Here is a 20,078-nt window from a genome sequence, read left to right as displayed (position 1 = left end):
TAACAAGGGCTTCAGAGCTGTTACAGGGACTGCGGCGGTAGGATTAACAGCATGCAATGCATTTGATGTGGCCGTCTGGTCCGCTAGAACGTCACACTGGATGCCCCTATGGCCAGGCACCCAGCATACAATCACATGCTGGTTAGACATATAGGCTTTACACAAGACGAAACTGTAATGTCGTGCAGCAAGTCATTGATCAATAATAAAAATAACAGGGGGGCCCAATACACTTCCCTGGGGTACTCCCAACTCTACAGGCAAAAAAGAAGACCGGTATTCCTCACATGCGGCGAATTGGTCTATGGCTTAGGTAGGACGAAAACCATTAGGATAAGCGAGGGTTTTTGAATGTAGTTTTAATTTTTAATAGCAACTTTGGGTGCAACACCTTATTAAAAGCCTTGGCCTGATCTAAGAATAGTATGTCTGTTTGGCCTCGGTTATTTATTGTATATGCGAGATCATGAACAGTCTCTATTAGTTGAGTGACTGTAGAGAATCCCTGACGGAACCCGTGTTGGCATTTGTTTAGGCTATGGTAGTTGTCAAGGTAGACCAATAGTTGCTTAGATATTATATGTTCAAGTACTTTCGAACAAGTGCTAGTGAGGGAGATCGGCCAATAATTTTTAACATCTGATTTGCTGCCACCTTTATGAATTGGGATAACTTTAGCACGCTTCCATGCACTGGGAAAGGAACATTGGTTAAGAGATGCCTGAAAAATTAGTCAGAAATTGAGAAACCCACTCTGCGTAGCTTTGTAAAAATTAAGAATTCAATCAGGCCCCGTACTTTTTTTAGTATTCATGTTGAGTAAGAGGTTAAATGCGGTTAAATAAGAGGTTCGTCAACTTTTATATCTTGGAAAAGGCGGCCTTTCAGATTCAACTGTAAAATCGGGCAGGAAGCCATTATCACGTGTGAAGACTGACAAGAAGAAAGAGTTGAAATCCTGTGCCTTCTTTAGAGTGCTATCTCCAGTTTCATGCGAACGAGAAGCAGCTGGGGGGTTAATATAACACCAAAATTTTCCAGGGGCGTTTTTCAGAAAAAATTGGAATGTGACATTATAGAACCTACATTTAGATTTTTTTTATTAGCCCTTTTAACTCCCGACTCATACCAGAAATGCAGCTTTTGTCGATTGGCTGGCAATTCTTTGAAGACGCCTTTCGCTTCCGTCTTAGCTTTCTTTTTGCGTGAATTATCTCTCTGATTATCCAGGGATTTTTTCATTTAGTTGTTTTTAAACATTTTGGGACAAAGCCTTTCCCTCAGTGCTCGACCATGTTTGAAAAGAAACTCCATAGGTCGTCCACGCTTGCGCCACAGTGGACAAGACCTAGGAACTTATCTAAGGAGATTTTGAGGTAATCTAAAATAGATACATAGTTAATATCATATAGATAATATCAGATAGGATCTGATATTAAAAAGGCGCGAATTAGCTACTACGAAAAAAAGTTTGCGAACATACTCAATGATCAAAAAGCCATTTGAAACGCTGTGAACAATCTTTTGCCGAAGAAAAATACAAAGGCTATCTCTCAGCTTCAAATAGAGGGCAGATCTTGTTCAGATACTTTACTTGCCGATATGTTCAATGAGCATTTTTTGAGTTCAGGAGCTTCTGATATTTCAAATGGTGCTGTCCAGTCTTACAAATCATATACAGTGCAGTCCACTTATAACGATATCGAGAAAGACGAAAAATATTATCGTTATAACCGATGATTGCTATATCTGGACTGCAGTTCTTAAAAAAAAAAATTTTTTTTAAATAAAAAACGCGGAACATACCTTTGCAGCTCCGAACTCGAATTCCCTACTTGCTCTGAAGAATAGATGATGCAGAAAGTGGGCTGTGAAAAACAACTTTATTTCTAGCACCAATGACCGTGTCAAGGGTTAGGCGCGCCGAAATAGGCCGAAATCTGCACTTGCTTTTACGGCAGCTTCAGCTTCACAACCGCGGTGTGCATGGATTCCAGCGGCTGTGCGAACACTGGCGGCAATCCTTTAGCATGCACAAAATCAATTACGGAGTCGATCGACGACAGTGCACTTTGCGTGGACATTGAGGTCGGGGTCAAGGAGCCACTGTCAATCTCGTCACTGTCGCTGCTGCCGCCACCGTCGCACAACTTTGCTGTCTGTCGAGACAGCAGATCTTCAGCGATCGCCTCATCGGTGACCTCATCGCAGAACGAGGCAGCACTGTCTGCAGTCAAAAACTCCTCCGTCGACGCACCACCTGTGTCACCAGTAGGAACGAGCTCCCAGAGCTCGGTTACGTCAGCGGCTTCCACCGTGTTGGTTTCAGTGGGTTGGGGAAGTTTGTCCTTACGCACAAAGCCCACCTTTTTATTGGTGATGAACCACTGGTAAAGCGCCTCTTCAACATCGGCGTACAAAGGGTCTCTAACCCTTTTCCGCTGATCGGCATGGCCGCTGATAACTCTTGCCTTCACAATCGCAGTGATCCCAGTTTTCAAGATGGTTGATATCGTTAACTGGGCGAGCTCATACTTCTTCACAAGGGCGCTCACCTTGAAGCCGCATCGAAAGTCCTGCAAAATATCCATCTTCGTGTCAAGCGACACAGCTTTGCGCTTTGTCGGCGCCATCTTCGAACTGGGTTGAACCGTTGGTTGCACGCTGCTTCAGTGGCGTCAGCCTGCTATTGCGAGAGAGAGAGACGCGGGACATAGAGAAAGATGCACGGGACAGGCGCCACCGCGCCGCTTTGCTTGTCGCTTTTTTTTTAAATTTTTTCTGTCTCTTTCGGAGTGACTGTGGCCAAGGCGCATGAAGCAGCTAGCACCATCTTGTGGCACGCTGCGCCTACTCAGGTACTCTCCGGTGCGCGGCCGGGGTGGGACGTGCTGCGCGGTAATGGCGGCAGATACGAACTTACGGAGGTAAACATCGCCTCGTCTCGACATCGTTCGTTTCAGGGAACTAAGCAATGCAAATGTTACGATTATTTGGCACAGAAAACGCCGTCCAGACGGCAAAATTTTGATCGTTATATCCGATACGCGGTGAATAACCTATCGTTATAAATGTTTTTTTTCCCCATAGACCTAATGCATAAAATGACACTCTCATGTCGAACCATCGTTATAACCAATATATCGTTATATGTGGTATCATAAGTGGACTGCACTGTATTAAAACACGTCTCAGAATCTATTTTCCTAACTCCCACGAATGAATTGGAAGTAGCCTCGCTGATACAGAATTTAAGTAACAAATGTGCTGTGGCTTTTCACAATATAAAGGCAGAACCTCTAAAAGTTTCAGAGCCTATTAGCGCACCATTTGCAACCTTATTTTGAGCACTGGAACGTTCCCGGAGACATTGAAAATTGTTAGAGTATCCGTTGTTCACAAAGGTGGCAATGAAAATGACATGAATAACTACAGGCCCATTTCTGTTTTGCCCCTTTTTTTCACAAATTATAGAACGTGTCATATATGTACGAATTGCAAACTTTTGTAGCTTAAAAAAATTATAACAAACATCAATATGGATTTCAGAAGAACAAGTGTACTGAGAAAAGGCCTTAATATCTATTAAATATCAAATTATTGAACATTTTGAGCAAAAACATCACACAATTGGAATATTTCTCGACTTTAAAAAAGCTTTTTACTCGATCAAGCATGAAATTCTTTTGCAAAAGCTATATGAATATGGAATAAGAGGTACGCCCCTTAATTTAATAAGAAGTTATCGTACTAAGCGGTATCAGTATGCAGATATGCAGCACCCGAAGTCACAAATGGGCAAGATCAAGTATGGCGTCCCACAGGGTTCTATACTTGGGCCACTTCTATTCCTATTTTATATAAATGACATTGTAAACATACCTCTGACACCAGATATTATATTATATGCCGATGACACTAACGTCATTTTTTCAGGTCGGGATATGGCTACTCTAGTACAAGAAGCGAACCTTTGGCTTAGAAATTTGTCGCTATGGCTGAGAACAAATAAGCTGTAATTAAACATTAAGAAAACAAAGTACATTATTTTTAAACCTTGAAACCATTGTATTTTCCGCAATACACAGGTTACATTCCAAGAAGTTTTGATTGAGCGCGTCCAGACTCAAAAATTTCTAGGCGTTATCTTTCATGAAACATTGAGTTGGTCCAATCACATAGATAATCTTCGCACCCACATATCGCGATCCATTGGCATAATTGGCAAAATAATAATTAATAATAAATAATAATAATTTGATCTTTAATATGTTTACTGCCCCTCTGGGTGACAAAGCAGCTTTACTACACTTTAGTTTACTCGTGCATACATTACTGCCTATTAATCTGGGGCACTACAACAAAAACAAATAAATATAGTATTCACAGGCTGCAAAAAAGAATCTTGCGTATAATCCAAAATGTTCTGCGCCGAACGCCTTCTGCTCCACTTTTCCATAAACACAGCATATTAAAATTCAAAAATATATTTTACAGAAAGCTAGCGAAAGTCATCTACAATCAAATTAAATTGAACACAGATATATTTCAGGATACCTACTCCAGGAAAACACACATATAATCTTAGGAAAACCACCTATTACAGTGAAAGGATTCGAACCAACTACGGCAAGTAAAAGCTAACACACCTTATTCTTTCATTTTTAAACTCTAACATGATGGCCATGAGCATAGTGAAGATACATGCTTTAGATAAGCATGACACTTTAGAAACATGACACTTTTTTTTTCTTTCTCTTCCGTGTAAGACTTGCTTATATTGTATACTTTCTTCCAGAACTGTACTGTGCCTCAAAATTCAGCCATGAAAATTTCTTGTCGATAAGCTGTTAATATCAAGTATGTTCTAGTTCACTTATTAAAACGACGGCATAGTTCTTTCTTTTTCTCGACTGCTTTATGTATTACATGATGTATTAGTGTTACATTATGTATTATTTTGTAGTATTATATTTATGTATCGTGTATTACACGCTGAGTGTACTGCAATATTTTTGTTGTTCTTTTCTTTTTTCCTTTTCTTTACTACATTGATGTCTTACAGAGTGACACGCTGAGTGTTGTGCGATATCGTGGTCTGGGTGGGGACTTCACTTTATTACCTTAAGAGCCCCCAGGATTGGGGGTATTACATAAGGGGTGGGTAGCTAATAAAAGAAATTAAATACACAAGGAAAAGATGTTTAGGTACAAGTTTGCTCGCTGGTAAATATGTTAATTATACAGTTCAAAAACGTGGATGGGCAGGTGATTGCGGCGATGTCGTGTGGAAGGCCGTTCCAGTCCGAGGCTGAAAGTGGGAAGAATGATGTGGCAAAAGTGGTAGCGTGCGCACGCGGACGGGCGACTTGAAGGGGATGACCAATGCGGAGTGAAATGCGTGCAGGAGGACTGATGTAGGGTGGATGATGAAGTGAGCTGTAAAAAAACCTACGAAATAAGTACATAGTAGCGATACGACGCCGACAAGCCAGGGTTGTTAAGCCAGATTCTGCTTTAAACGATGATATACTGACATTATATGAATAGCATGAATAAATTAATCTTGTGGCACGGTTCTGTACTAATTCTAGAGTTTGTAAGATATTTTTGGTTAGGGTTCCAGATGGCAGAGGCATATTCCAGCTTAGAGCGTACGAGTGACTTGTATGCAAGCAATTTTAGCTTTGGTGGCGCTAGACGTAGATGACATTTTAGGAAACCAAGGCTTCTGTTAGCAGATGATATCACTCTAGTGACATGCGCGTTCGAAAAATCTAATTTTGATGAAAGAATTCAGGGGTGCGATCATTATGCGAGTACGATCATTATGCCGAGGAAATACCGTATTTACTCGCATAATGATCGCACTCGCGTAATGATCGTACCCCTAAATTCTGTCATCAACATTCGATTTTTTTTTATTTCTTGTGGAATGATCGCACCCCGAACTTGCCGCAGAGATATGTCGTGTGCCAAGACTAGCTAATAATGATCGCGCTTAACATCTGTCGAATGCTACGCGAATGATTCTTCAAGACAAACCAGGCGGTCTGCATGCACCAAACCATTAAGTAGATGCCTCATTTCATTACTATCATCGCTTTCTGCATTTCCATGACTAAAGAAAAGCTGCAACCAAACTTGCCTTTATTATGTGTAGGCTGTATAATGGTTGTGGTCAAGAACAACAAAAAAGGCGCCTTCCAGTTCTTCTCATCTGCACTCGTGGGCACGTAACAAATCGCGAGCGGCAGTGATAGTAGCCACATTTACACTGATACATTAAAAGTGTACCCTATTCATACACCGACACTTGTAACACAGCTAAGACATTCGCCCACCCTTAGCGGAAACATGCCGTACTAGGATAGTAGTGAAGACAAATCCTGCAGTTTCCGCAGCATGCCGACCATGTGTTTCTATGTCCCTGGTACCTAAGCGCGCTCATCTGTTTCTGTCCCCTCAAAGTGAACATGGCTACGTTATTGCCGCAAACTTGACAATATTAACGATATTATTCATTACTGATACAAAAGAAACTATTTCAATGCACGTAATGTCCTCACGAGAAGAAAAAAAAAATCGTGTTCGGCGCATTCGGCTTGCTCTGCCGGCCGCCATTTTCGTTTTGGTGTCCCGCAGCAAACGCGGGACAAAAAAAGTTTTTTTTTTCTTTTCGCGGGAAATTTAACCAGCGTAATGATAGCACCCTTGATTTCGCATCAATTTTTCTGACAAAAAAGTGCGATCATTATGCAAGTAAATACGGTATTATCACCGCTTCTCCCACACTGATGGCAAACGAAAGCAGAGGCACTTATGCCAAAAGAGTGCCAGCGACGTCCCTTTGGCCACAACAGCAGCAGTTGCATTCCTATTTGAATGGCAGTTGGAACAGGGCCCGCCGCAGGTGTGTAGACCCCGCATTACCTGCTGCTTCCGCCATGCTCGGAACATCGGGCAAGAGCAGCTCCCCGCTCTCCGCTGGCACACTGGGCAGGTCGAGAACGGCTCGGGCTTCTTCTTCGGACACCAGAGCTTCCAACTCGGCCAACACAGCCTCGTCATCTTGGGCAGTGAGTTGGCCTGAGAGGAGGTCATCAATCTCCTGAAAAGATTATCACAAGATGGCTTGCTACACACGGTGTGGCTGTCAACTACGTGACTGCACGGAAATTGTCACAAGCTGAAACCAGTTAGCGTTGGAGGTTCATCACCATCATCCTCATCACCAACCTGGTTACGCCCACTGCAGGGCAAAGGCCTCTCCCATACTTCTCCAACTAGCCCGGTCATGTACTAATTGTGGCCATGTTGTCCCTACAAACTTCTTAATCTCATCCGCCCACCTAACTTTCTGCCACCCCCTGCTACGCTTCCCTTCCCTTGGAATCCAGTCCGTAACCCTTAATGACCATCGGTTATCTTTCCTCCTCATTACATGTCCTGCCCATGCCCATTTCTTTTTCTTGATTTCAACTAAGATGTCATTAACTCGCGTTTGCTCCCTCACCCAATCTGCTCTTATCCCTTAAGAATACAGCTCATTCTTCTTTCCATAGCTCGTTGCATCGTCCTCAATTTAAGTAGAACCCTTTTCGTAAGCCTCCAGGTTTCTGCCCCATACCTGAGTACCGGTAAGGCACAGCTGTTATACACTTATATACGTTGGAGGTCATAGACACAGAAAACAAATTCAAAGCACTGCATCAATTTCCTCGCCTGCTAGAGTTAGCACTGGAATAAGAATTGAAACTATTATTGTTAATCTGTCAATATCCTGAAAAATTAAACTTTTTCTTGCTGTTTTTCATGATGTCCACAGTGAACCCCTCTGCAGTGTACAAACATGGTCACAAGCTTTGAAAGAAACTGTTTTTAAGTGTGCCCGGTCACTTCTTCGCTTTCTTTTGTCCACAATGCACTCTGTTTACTACTTGTATGGATTATCAAGAAGTCCAAGTAGCTCTCCTGGGAAAAAGGATTGCACCACTGACTCATTAAAGTATGTTAATTACACAATAAAACCACCAAACAGAAAAGAGCAGACAAACTTACTTTAATAAAATTGTGAACGAGGCTCCCCCTTGTGCTAACCTATTTGCCTTTTTTAAAAATTACTTTCCTAACTCAACAGGCCATGCCACTGGATGGCATCAAGCAGACTTACCTTTTGTTTCTCAATACCCTCCTGTGTTTCATCGATTAATTTTTCTATGGCCTCCACTGACAGCACCTGAAACATAACATTCAGAAAAGATAAGATGTGCTTCAGACAGACTTGCAAGAGCTATGCTGAACTCACTCCCGATGCTTGACAGTGAAATGTACAGACAAGACATGCAAGCTTGTGCTTCACCCTTTAGCTACCAAACCTGAGCTGTAACTTCTGCAGCTTTGAGCTTGAACACATTCCTTGATTCCTTTCATTATCCCTCTGCTCAGATAGTTGCAATCAAAGCATTACATGGGTGCTGAGAGAAGGTCTCTTTTTCAGGTAAGACGTATTTCATTTAAATTTCTGGCAATTACAGCAGATTAACCGCATATATATTTTCCTAATCTAGATCTTATCATCACCAGCCTATTCTTATGCCCGCTGCAGCACGAATGCCTCACCCAGCGATCTCCAATTACTCCTGTCTTGCAATTGTAGATTCCAACTTGCACCTGCAAACTTTCAAATTTTATCTCCCTACCTAATTTTCTGCTGTCCTTGACTGTGCTTCCCTTCCCTTCCTTTGACACCCATTCTGTAACTCTGTTAGTCCGCCAGCTATCTGCCCTACGTATCACGTGGCCTGCCCAGCTCCATTTCTTTCTCCTAATGCCAACTAGGATATCGACTATCCACATTTAATCTCTGATCCACACCACTCTCTTCCTGTCTCTTAACGCTATGCCAAACAAATTTCATTCCTTTGCTTTTTGCTCAGTCTAACTTGTTCTCAAGCTTCTTTGTTAACCAACAAGTTTCTGCCCCATATGTTAGTACTTGTAGAATGCAATGGTTGTACACTTTTCTCATCAACGACAATGGTAAGCTCCCAGTCAGGAATTGGTAATGCCTACTGTATGCATTCCAACCAATTTTTATTCTTGTGTACTTAAATTTATGATCAGGGTCCCCTACGAGTAATCGACCTCCATAAACATGTTCCTGCACATAGTCTAGGGGCTGACAGGTGATCACGAATTCTTGTTCCTTTGTCAGGCTATTGAACATTACCTTTGTCTTCTGCATATTAATCTTCAACCCTAATCTTACATTTTCTCAGTTAAACTCCTCAATCACTGCTGCAATCTGAATGTAATGTGCAATAATTTTGTGGAATAAAAGGTAGTAGTAAATTTTGTAAAATTTTTTACAGAAGAATGTGGGCGTCAAGAAGAAACGACAAAGTGTCCCTCAAAAGCAAGCCACCCTTTAGTCTGGTGGGAAAGGCCAGAAGTGCCAGTAACAGGCTAACTCAATCACTACATAAAGAGGGTCTCGAATCCAGCAAAGCTGATGCCTTCAGGTAGCATGCGTGGGTTTATTGACTTGTTGCCTTCACCCAAAAAGATAATGTACTCGTGACGCCTGCGACCGAAAGGATGTTCCACATCCGCTGCCAAGGTTTGTGAAGTGGTGGCAGTGGCTAACACTCCCTGGGTTAGTTCTAGTAGTAAAACATAAATACCCTAGAAAGTGGATTGGAAAACGCGCCACGGTAGCTCAATTAGTAAGAGAACTGCATGCATAATGCAAAGACGTGGGATTGTTCCCCACGTGCGGCAAGTTGTTTTTTCAGCCACTTTTATTTCCATCAATTTATCATTTTTTTTAAATTCAATTAGTAAGTACCAGTAATTTCCCCTCTGTTGTCTTTGGTGTCTTGTTCGCTTCTTATGGCACGATTAATAAAAATCGGGCCCCTCAGTTAACCCGCTTTCTTCTCGTCCATCACAGCATTTCAAGTCGCATTTCTAATGCTAATTTCAGTCCACCATCAGCCTGCAACACATTGCAGGAACAAGATGTACACAGTAAAAAGTAATTGGGGCAATTTCATTGGCAACTTCAATGGGGCAGCAGAGGCCAGAAGCAGAGCACATTCTATACTCAACCAAAACAGCCATGCGACCACAACTAAATGCACCTACAGAGTAAAAACGTGAATCATGCATACATCGAGGGATGCGGTTAGACTAGCTTTACAAAATATGTGCCCAGTGAAAGTGGCAGAAATAGTCCATGGAGGCGATCCATTCAAAGGTGGCACACATATTGGGCTCTAAAATACCTAATGCCTGACAACTTCAAGTGCACCACACTTTAAAAGATTAGTACACAAGAAAGAAGACGTTAAAAGTAAAAGCTCCTCTTGTTTCTTTCCTGAGTGTATATATGCTGTAACAGTGCGAAGCTTTCTTTTGGTGTTGTGAGATATATTAACCGAGTTGCCACAAAAACTCAATATAGGTCACATTTTTTTTAAAAATACATTTGTGGAAAGGTAACCCCATGTCTTATACAGCAGTCTTGGGTGCAGTTTCAATCGTCATTCGTCCACAATGGGACACAATGGAGCTGAGCGCTGCGTGGTTGTCAAAGGTGCCTCTCTGTTGTCCCTGTTATTCAGCTTGTGCTACAACAAAATAGAAGATGTCACAATTTTTGTTGTTGCCATTGTGAACCAAGGAGCATTTCAAATAAAACTGCCCAGTTTATATGATGTCCCAAAAACGAAGCTGCGCTGTCGCCATTTTATGAGGAGCACAAGAAAATGTTAGCGTACAGTGAAAAAGACAGGAAGTGCTTTTGTGGTATCGTGACCTACAACCCAATGAAGAAGAGAGCCGACCAGCCATAACACAACGAACGATCTCCCTTTATTTTATGACACCCAATTATATACATGTGGAAAACAGCACCACAGTCATTCACAGGGATGCCAGACGGGATATCGAAACCAAAACCAACAACACAATGTATTCCCCCCCTTAAATCTTTCAGTGGCTTAGTAGGCTGTTAGTGGGTTAGTACTGCAAGGTGCTTTGTACATTAGCAACTCGTGCTCATAAGGCAAACATAAGGCAATGAAAAACGATGACCAGTCAACAACAAAGGAACATTATTTAATGCATGTAGACTCAGCAGCAACTACCAATTCTATATAGAAAACACATGAAAACTCCATTCTCTTTCTATAAAAAAAAATTATCTCTACAAAATGTTCAAAACAGCTTAGACTATAAGAGAAGAACAAAAAAAGAAAAACTAATAGAGTTGTCACACATAGTCATCATAACATTTTGAAGGTTGTCTTGCCCGTGGCGGTTGGATGTGAACAGGAGCCAGACTTGGTTGCGGTTCAAGGGGGTCTGGGTCGGGAGTAGCTCGGTCAGCAACAACATTAAGAAGAGGCGCACCTGCTTGCTGCTCAGGTGTGTCTGGGTCGAGAGCAGCATGGGTGGCCACAGGAGCAGGCAGAGACGCAGCCACCGCTTCAGATGCCTCACGAGCAATTGGTCGGCCAGGGTTCCCCAGCGACGGGAACCTCGGTGTGCTAGCCTTTTGCGCATTCCAGGTTTCCTCTGGATGCAGAATATGGGGACCCGAAGGGACTTTGGCAAGCTTGGATGCATTACAGGTCCTGCCATCACTGTGGTGGAAAGAGGACTGTCCGTGCTACTCCAGCACTTTGCGGGGACTGCCAAACGAGTCTCCCTTGAAGGTGATGGACGGTTTCCTCAGCAAGACACAGTCACAAACTGCAATGTTAGTCTTCTTTGTGGCTCAATGAAAATCTCTCCGCTTCTTGCTGCTCTCTTGCTTATGCTTCATCCAAAGACGTAGCTGACAGAGCTCAGTATCTGGACCCTTGAAGAAGGAAGATGACAGGTGCCCGACGATGTCCAGGCATGTTCTCGGCAGCCTTCTATGCAGCAACAGAGCCAGGGCGACTCCCGTGGTCGCGTGTGGTGAGCACCGGTAGAAGCCAAGGTACTCCATGACTACTGGGTGGAGTGGTTGATGTTCCAGCAAAGTCGTCTGCACGAAGTTGTTGAATTGTTCTACAAGCCCATTGGCCTGTCGCACACGAGTCGCACACAATCTCGTTGGAGTAGCCCTATCGAGAAAATACTGAGAGCAGAAAGATTCTGTGTGCATCAGCACCTCACTGCAAAACTGCACTTCAGGCCACTCGGAAAAGTAGTCAACGAGGGTGGTGGCGAACCTGCAATCGTGTGGCGCTCTTTCCATGGGCAACCTTCTGCCATGGATGCTCAGGCAGGGGCACAGGTTGCAGAGGAGTTACTGCAGCCTTGGCACTCTTTATGGCCTAGCAGACTTTGCAGCTGTGGATGGCAATTCCAACTTGCTTCATATCATATTGACCGCAAATAAAGACGGGGACAGCGGAAGAGAACACATAAACGACATGGCAGGAACCGTGTCGTTCATGTGTACCGTGTTGGTTATGTATACCGCCCGTATCGTTTATGTGTTCTCTTCGGCTGTCCCCGTCTTTATTTGCGGCCAATATGATATTGACACGTGTACTTGTTTGTCTTTATCGGGCGACACGTTTTACCGCCTAACAAATGTTATCGCGCAGCGCAGGACGTGCCTGCATGTATCGGAAGTTTCTGGAATGTTATTGATGGTTCTATCCGCTGTCCGTCACCGAACCTTGTGCAATCTCATTGCATGTATGCGCAACGCGAATAGTGTAGAACTTTGTGGAAGGCATGCGGGTCACAGCGATTACTCTGGAACATTCGACGACTGATGTATAAAAGCCGATGCGCGTGACCCGCTGGTCAGATTTTCGACGATCGCCGACCGTGTTCGCCGCTATCGTTGTGCTGTAAGTGTAGCCTGTTTTGTGGGCACAGGTTCACCCAATAAAAGTTAGTTTTGTCGTTCGCAGTATTGCTACTGTGTTCTTTGAAGTCACGACCACGTGACAATATGCAGTAAACAGCAACTAGGCCAAACTGAAGTTCTTCTGTTCCACTTGCTTGTCCATGTCCAGGCCACCAAAACCACTCTCATAGTCATGCCTTGGTGCGAGCTATCCCAGGGTGAGCTTCGTGCCCAGTGGAAATGACCTGTAGGACAAGGGAAGGAGGAACAAGCTGTTCCCCGTGCAAAAGCAAGTCATTGACCACAGACAGTTCTTCGCACACGGCGAAAAATGGCTGGAGTTTACCCGGGATGGACACGTGAGAAAACCAAGATGATGCGACATAAGCCTTGACTTGCTCCAAGGTAGGATCTTCATGCAGGGACTGCTGGAACTGTTCTTCGGTGAGGCAGAGTGGAGCAAGAAGAGACATGACCTCTTCGTTGAACGAAGCATTCTTCCTGCGAAACAGACACTGGAAGGTGGTACAGTGCGTCTGCAACTTGATTCTCCAACTCCTTTCAGTATCTCACCTTATAGTTGTAACACAGAACACGCGCTGATGATGCATTATATAAAATATGCGAGATGCTAAAATTGTCTAAGAGCACTACTGCCTCGCCAGAGCCCTTGAGCTTCGTGGTCTGTACGAAGTGTGAAGCACCATCCCCAGAGATGTGTGCCAATGCTTGCAGGCCCAGATGCATGCGAGTGCTTCTCGTTCACCAACTGCATACTTCCTCTCTGCTGTGGAGAATGTGCAAGATGTGAAGGCAACTTTGCGTAGCTGGCACCCATCCATTGGTTTGAGAACGGTGCCAAGGCCATAGTCAGAAGCATTCGTGGAGACAACCACCAGAAGAGTGGGATTAAACATCTGAAGTACTTTGCTGTATGACAACAGGAACTTGACCTTGCAAAAACTAGCATCGATAGCATCACTCCAGATGAAGGGTTGGTTCTTGTAGAGCAGTGTGTGTATCAGATACACGGCTCCAGCAAGGCAGGGAAACAACTTGGCGTAGTACTTGACTAGGCTGAGAAACCAACAGTGTCAGTGGGAGCAGGAGCGTTCAGGATAGAATCCATTTTCTCTGGCAGCGGTGAGATGCCTTGGGCAGTGACCCTCTGGCCCAAGAAAGACAATGCTTCGACGCAAAAGATGCACTTGTGATTGAGCTCGAGTCCAACTGCCTTGATGCGGCGGAGAACAGTGGCCAAGTTCTTGGGTGCTCTTCTTCAGTCTTGCCGAACACAGTGATATGGTCAATGTAGAACAGAACGCCAGAGCACCCTTTGATAATCTGCGACATCAACTGCTGGAAGGCTGCAGGGGCAGACGCCAGCCCAAAGCATACCCGCTTGAAATGGAACAGTCCGTCATGAGTTACGAATGCTCTCATGTCTCAGCTCTCGGGATGCAACAGGACTTAGTAGTAGTTGGAGAAGGTAGAGGCACCGACGAAGCTGTTCAGGAGCTCTTCAGTGTGATGAGGATAGCTATAGGGGCTTGTTGGTACGGCATATCTTATTTTGTTGTAGCGCAAGCTGAACAAGGACAACAGAAAGGCACATCTGACACACACAGCGCTAGCTTTCATAACTGAGGTTTTTTAGCGCACGAAAAGGAACGAGACAGAGGCAAGACACGAACACAGCGCTTGCTGTGTCCGCGTCCTGCCTCTGTCTCTCGTTCCTTTTCGTGCGCTAAAAAACCTCAGTTATGGAATACCAACATGCCCTAACCTACGCTCTTTCAAGCTAACTTTCAACAACAGATTTATTTGCCGTTCTCGTTGCTATATATACACCCTCAAAACGTCAAACATGTGTAAAATTTCGGTAAAAATGAACAAAAAATAAACTTTGAACCACAGGTATGCAGTTTCTTTGCTCACATATTCACAGACATGTGCATGTTCAGCGTGAACAAAGATAATTGAGCTCTTTTGAGGATAATGAAGTGGAAGGTTTCCTGACGCATGTGTCGCCGAATGTTGATATGTGTCTAGCTTCTACTACCAAGCATCAGTATGAGGAAGCGGGAAGCTGTTGGCGATGACTGCTTTGTTAGGTTCCGGGAGGTCAACACATTCATTCATTCACAAAACTTTATGAGTGTCCTGAAGCCCGGTCTTTTCAGACCGAGGCGGGCCGCGTCCACGTCGGCATCGCCAGGCCGAGCCTTATGGCGTCATCGTGGACCCTCTGGACAGCCCGTAGTTGATCTTTATATGAAGAGCTTGATATCATCTTGTGCCAGTAAAGCCATTTTTCTTCGGGGTCAGCGAGAGTCGCGGGACAGCCCGCCAGCATGTGTCTGATAGAGTTGAATGCCACCATCCTTCTTCCTTACCACGACGATGGGCAACACCCATTCCGAGGCACTAATTCTCTCTATGACATCCAGTTCTTCCAACCGACGGAGCTCTTCTGATACTTGAGGTCGAAGTGTCGAACTGTCCCCCTCCCCCGATCAACTCCATGCACCTTCCTGCGCACTGCAGGGCATGCGGCTGTAAACCCCTTTTCAATAAAACCAAGATTATAAGCAGGTCCAAAGGCAGACTCGAAAGGGAAATCGTCGAGGCTGGTCAGAGTCATGCTCATGCTAACCTTTGTATTAGTGCCCCATCAGTGCACCTGATGGACAAGGAATTTACGTTCCTCGCCCTTGGATGAAGTTTCCTCTGTCTCCCCCCCCCCCTCCCCAAACATTTTTCTGGAATGATTTCTGTCAGGCCACTTGCACGTGCCATTGCTACTATCACCCACCCACACTAGCTGCCATTTTTGATGTAGTGATGTATGCCCCGAAGTTAGGCAATCTTTTATTTAAAAAAAAATGAAGCATTTTTTTCCAATTCTCGATGGCAGGGCATGCGCAATGACATTCCTGGTGGTCTCTGAAAATATACTTAGTTGCAAGTAAGCATCTTTCCTGTATAGGTCCCCTTTTTTCTGCAACACTTCTGCACTCCCCTTTGCAGTAATCATGTCAAACAAACTAGCTTCACCAGCATACTATCCTCCAGAAGAGATGCCATGCTACACGGGACAGCAGAAGACAAGATAATGCAAGGTAAGAAGGTAATCTGAGGGTAGTACACGAGACGACCTGTGTACAGTGCTGGATGCTCAAAGCACTTCATTGAGAATGTGAGAAAGAAACATTTTGCCATGATTATGTCAAAGAAAACAAGGAGCGTCCTGCCACAAAACAATGGAACGAACGAAGAGATGCAGTCTCGGCGTAGCATGTCAGATAGTCGATAGCAGTGACAATCCAGCAGTTGCCTGAGGGAGTTTGCTGTAGTGGACCATACAAGTCAATGTCAACGAACAAAAATGGAGTGGACAGGCACGGGATAGGTTATAGCAGCCCTGCGGGAACGGTGGTTAGACATTTGCGGTGCTGGCAGGGTTCACAAGGCGAGAAGTATTTAGAGACGTTGGGAGAGAGGCCAAGCCAGAAAGCAGTACCACTCGACATGGTCAAAAGTCTTGTGGAAGTGCTGCCCAGCAGCTGCGTTGTCATGAAATGCCCCTAAGACATAGAGGAGAAGGCAAAAGGAAATAACAGACGCAATGATTACCTGTCTGATCATAAATGTACTGGTACAAGGCACCACTGTGAAGCCTGAATCGGGCAAGTTGGTGCCGCAAGCGAACATTGCATGTTTGAGCCAGTGAGCTGCTCTGTAAGAGAACGGCAATACGAGTCATTGCGCTTATATGAGATGAAATCATTGGGCATACAAGAAGGGAAGGCGTCCATAGGTGCCAAAAAACTACCATACAGAGTAGCGACACATTGTCTAGGCAGTAGTGGAGAAGCTGCGGACATAGATAACAGAGGCTACGACAATGGACAGTTGGACAGAGTGTCTACATTTCGATATTTCTTTCCAGACTTGTAAGTAGCAGTGAATAAATACTCCGGGAACAGAAAACAGCAGTCAAGTTGTTTAACGACAGCCAACACAGAGCGAGGTGATCAGTCACAATGGTGAAATGGCAGCCGTACAGGCATAGGTGGAATGTTTTAATGGACCAAACGATGGTAGGACATTCTTGTTCAGTTATTGTGTAATTTCATTCCGCAGAAGAAAGGGTGTGGCTTGTGCCTGTTACTACAATTAAGCCTCGATATAACGAATTTCAATATAACAAAATTATCGATATAGTAAGTATAACTTTTCATAACCTCTTGTCTATGTAATTAGAGCCTCAATTGGTACACCATGTATTTAGAACCACAATATAACAAAGTGTACTTGTATGCGATTTCAATATAACAAAATTTCACTTCAACAGCAAAGGAATGCCGAGACAATAAATGGAAATTTCCGCGGATGCACACGGTCAAATGAATGAGTTACAAGTGGCTGCTTGCAAACGCACATCTTAAATCGCGCGTGGCACGACAAGAGCAACTGCCGAAGTGAAGCCACATCATGTTCTGTATAAAGCCCAAGTGCGATAAGAACCTTTTGTGCTTTAGATGGGAGTGTGCGAGGGTGAGAAAGAAAGTTGGTGGCTTCACGCGTGAGTGCTGCCTCCCCGTGCGAGCAAAGGGAAAGAGCGGGAGGGGAGCTCGCTCATGGTAATGCGATCAACGTGAGGGATCAGAGTTGGGGGTAAGTTGGCGCACCTCACGATTCCTGGCTCAAGTCTCAGCTGTGGCTGCATATGGCTGTACGTGCGGCTGAGCGCACACGCAGGCACACCCTGTTTTAGGGGTAATCTGCCGTGTGCAGAAAGAGTGGGCGTGCCGAGACGGCATGGCATCATGTAAGCTGTTCCTGCGCATTTAGTACAGGAGGTTGTGTAATCTTCAGTTTCGGTGACCCGTTGGAGCGAGAGGCAGACGAAGCATTCACTCCTCGCTGCCAGTGCTTTTCATGATGGCATCGCCCCAGTGCGGGCGGCACTATCAGTCGCGGGGGCGGAGAGCATGCAAAAGCGTGGCTGGCTTCTTTAAATTCATACTGCCTATGTGAAGATATCGTCGACGTGGGATGAAACCGTATCATTTGTCGCTGGCTCCTATGTTCATCAAAATTAACTGTTTTCTCATTCAAGCTTGCTTTTTTCAATTACCCGATAATTTGGAAAATTCTTCTATCCCTTTCTATGCAATAAGAACCGGTCGGCGACTACTTAGTTGCATAAAAGATCGAACTTCAATACAACGAAATTTCAATATAACAAAGCAAATTCCGGATTTTATGTACTTAGTTATATCAAGGTTTGATGGTATTTGTTCTTCAGCACGGCATTACATTGCAGAAGAGCTGCGCCAATGCTGTGTCTACTGGTGTCAGTGTGAAGGATGGTCGAGGCAGTCTCATCAAAGTGACACAGGGTTGGGCTTGAGGTGAGAGCAGGCTTTAAAGTGTCAAATGTTGCATTGAAGTCGTCAGACCACATGAAGGGTGGGGCTGAAGTAAGAAGGTTGTAAAGAGAGAGCGCAACAGTCGCAAAGTCGTATACAAATTGCCGGAAGTAAGACGCAAGGCCAACAAAACTATGACGCTCATTCTGGTAGCACAATTGAGGAAATTTGAGAACGACAGCAATCTTATCTGGGTTGGGCTGAATTCCGTCCTTTTTGACGACGTGACCAAGGGCTTCCAGTATTTTTGCAAAGTGAAACAAAAAAAATATTTTTGCAATATATTTTTGACTTTGCAAATTGTCAGGAGCATCATCAGTGCGAGGCATAGAATAAATTTCAGCATTGCCATTTGTTGGGCGTGTTGGATGGTTAAGATTGGGATGAGGTGGCGCCACTGTGCATGGGTTATATAGGTGTACTATTTCCTGAAGATCAAGTTGTTGAAGTTAGCGCATTGTGGTGTCGTCTCCCTTCTGTCCTTTTTTGCTGGCGCTAAATATGCTTTCGGCATAGGATAGGCATCCCTGCAAGTGATCTTCTTTAGCGCCCTATTAATCTACACAAAGGTGTACTAGACATCCTGTTTCTTAAAGGGCCATTCACCAGGCCACATAGTGGGTATACTGTGCTAAACAGTTCATATCTGGTATACTGGGCTGCACAGTTATGTCATGGTGCATGGCTATGATGTGGTTTTAGGAGGATCCTGGTGCCTTTGATATTTGGTTGCTTTAACATGAATGCGATACCCCATGCTGGTCTCATGCTGTACATGTAAAAATCATGTTTGTTCAATAAACCTCAGCTGGAAGTAAGCACCATTCCTGTTACTTGTCTCGTCCTTGTTCCTTTCGCGCTTTTTTTTTCCTTCTCAATTATGAACCAACTCGCCAAAGAAAATGTTCTGATAAGCCAGAATTGGTGTAGTTCGACGAAAAGCAGTTTCCCCTCCAGAAACTGAGGCTTTTTGTTTTCCTAGTTGGGGTCTAGAGGTGGCATGGCAGCATGAAGTGACGGTAGGGTAAAGGAGAACAGCAGTGGAATGAATGAAAATGCTGCTGTGTATCCCCGGAGTCCAGAGGGGATGGAGAGCAATGTGAGGGAGCCGAGTAGACATGAGGCTAGTGAATGCCGAGGCGACGAACAGGTTCACACTCAAACGTTGCATAACCTTGACTTTCATCCAGCTGACACCGGCACCAGAGACAAAAAATGTGCTCATGAAAGCCACAGTAGTAGCATGTGGGTTGGGACTAGCGCGCCAGGGGGTATAAGACACTCAGGTGGCGTGGGTTACCATTGGAGCTGGGTACACCATCCCAAGCAGCAGCAATCTGCAGAGTTGGGTGCAAGGAAACACCAGCTCGCTATTTGGTGGTGGGTGTCTCAAATCACACCTTAGCAGCTTGGATGAAGGAAGGCACAGCAGTTGAAGTGGACAACTCCAGAGGCAGCTGTGAGGCGACATCAGCACATGGGACAAGTCGGTGGCGAGAGGGAAGGTGCCGCACATGACAGCGACCCTACTTCTTCTCTGGTGACCTCACGAAGTGCGGAAGTACTGGTGAGGAGCAACAGATGGGCACACTGCATCCTCACCATGAAGTTCCTGACGTATGATGGTGCACATGAGAGCCCGAAGATCAAGCTTGCCGGGAATTAGCATAATGTCATAGGGGCTTGGTAGACGAAAGGAATGAAGCTCATCCAGCTGCTGGCATGTAGTACTGATGTCACTAACGAAGGTGAAATTCTGATCCAGCAGGATGTTATGGGTG

At 44.6% G+C, this 20,078-nt stretch overlaps 1 protein-coding gene across 3 annotated transcripts in view; it reads right to left on the bottom strand.

Moving 5' to 3' along the window:
- Vps20 (vacuolar protein sorting 20) overlaps nucleotides 1–20,078 on the bottom strand; it is a 75,464-nt gene that overhangs the window by 8,066 nt on the left and 47,320 nt on the right. For all 3 annotated transcript variants that reach the window (XM_075703101.1, XM_075703100.1, XM_075703103.1), the window contains exons 5-6: nucleotides 8,174–8,239; nucleotides 6,934–7,111 (exon numbers count right to left, since the gene is read on the bottom strand). In XM_075703101.1, coding sequence (XP_075559216.1) covers nucleotides 6,934–7,111; nucleotides 8,174–8,239 — 244 coding nt within the window. The remainder of the gene's footprint in view (nucleotides 1–6,933; nucleotides 7,112–8,173; nucleotides 8,240–20,078) is intronic.

Source organism: Dermacentor variabilis, chromosome 8, assembly GCF_050947875.1.
Source record: "Dermacentor variabilis isolate Ectoservices chromosome 8, ASM5094787v1, whole genome shotgun sequence".
Lineage (NCBI taxonomy): Eukaryota > Metazoa > Arthropoda > Arachnida > Ixodida > Ixodidae > Dermacentor > Dermacentor variabilis.
The sequence above is the reverse complement of the archived record's forward strand: the minus strand, read 5'-3'. Positions and strand labels throughout refer to the sequence as shown.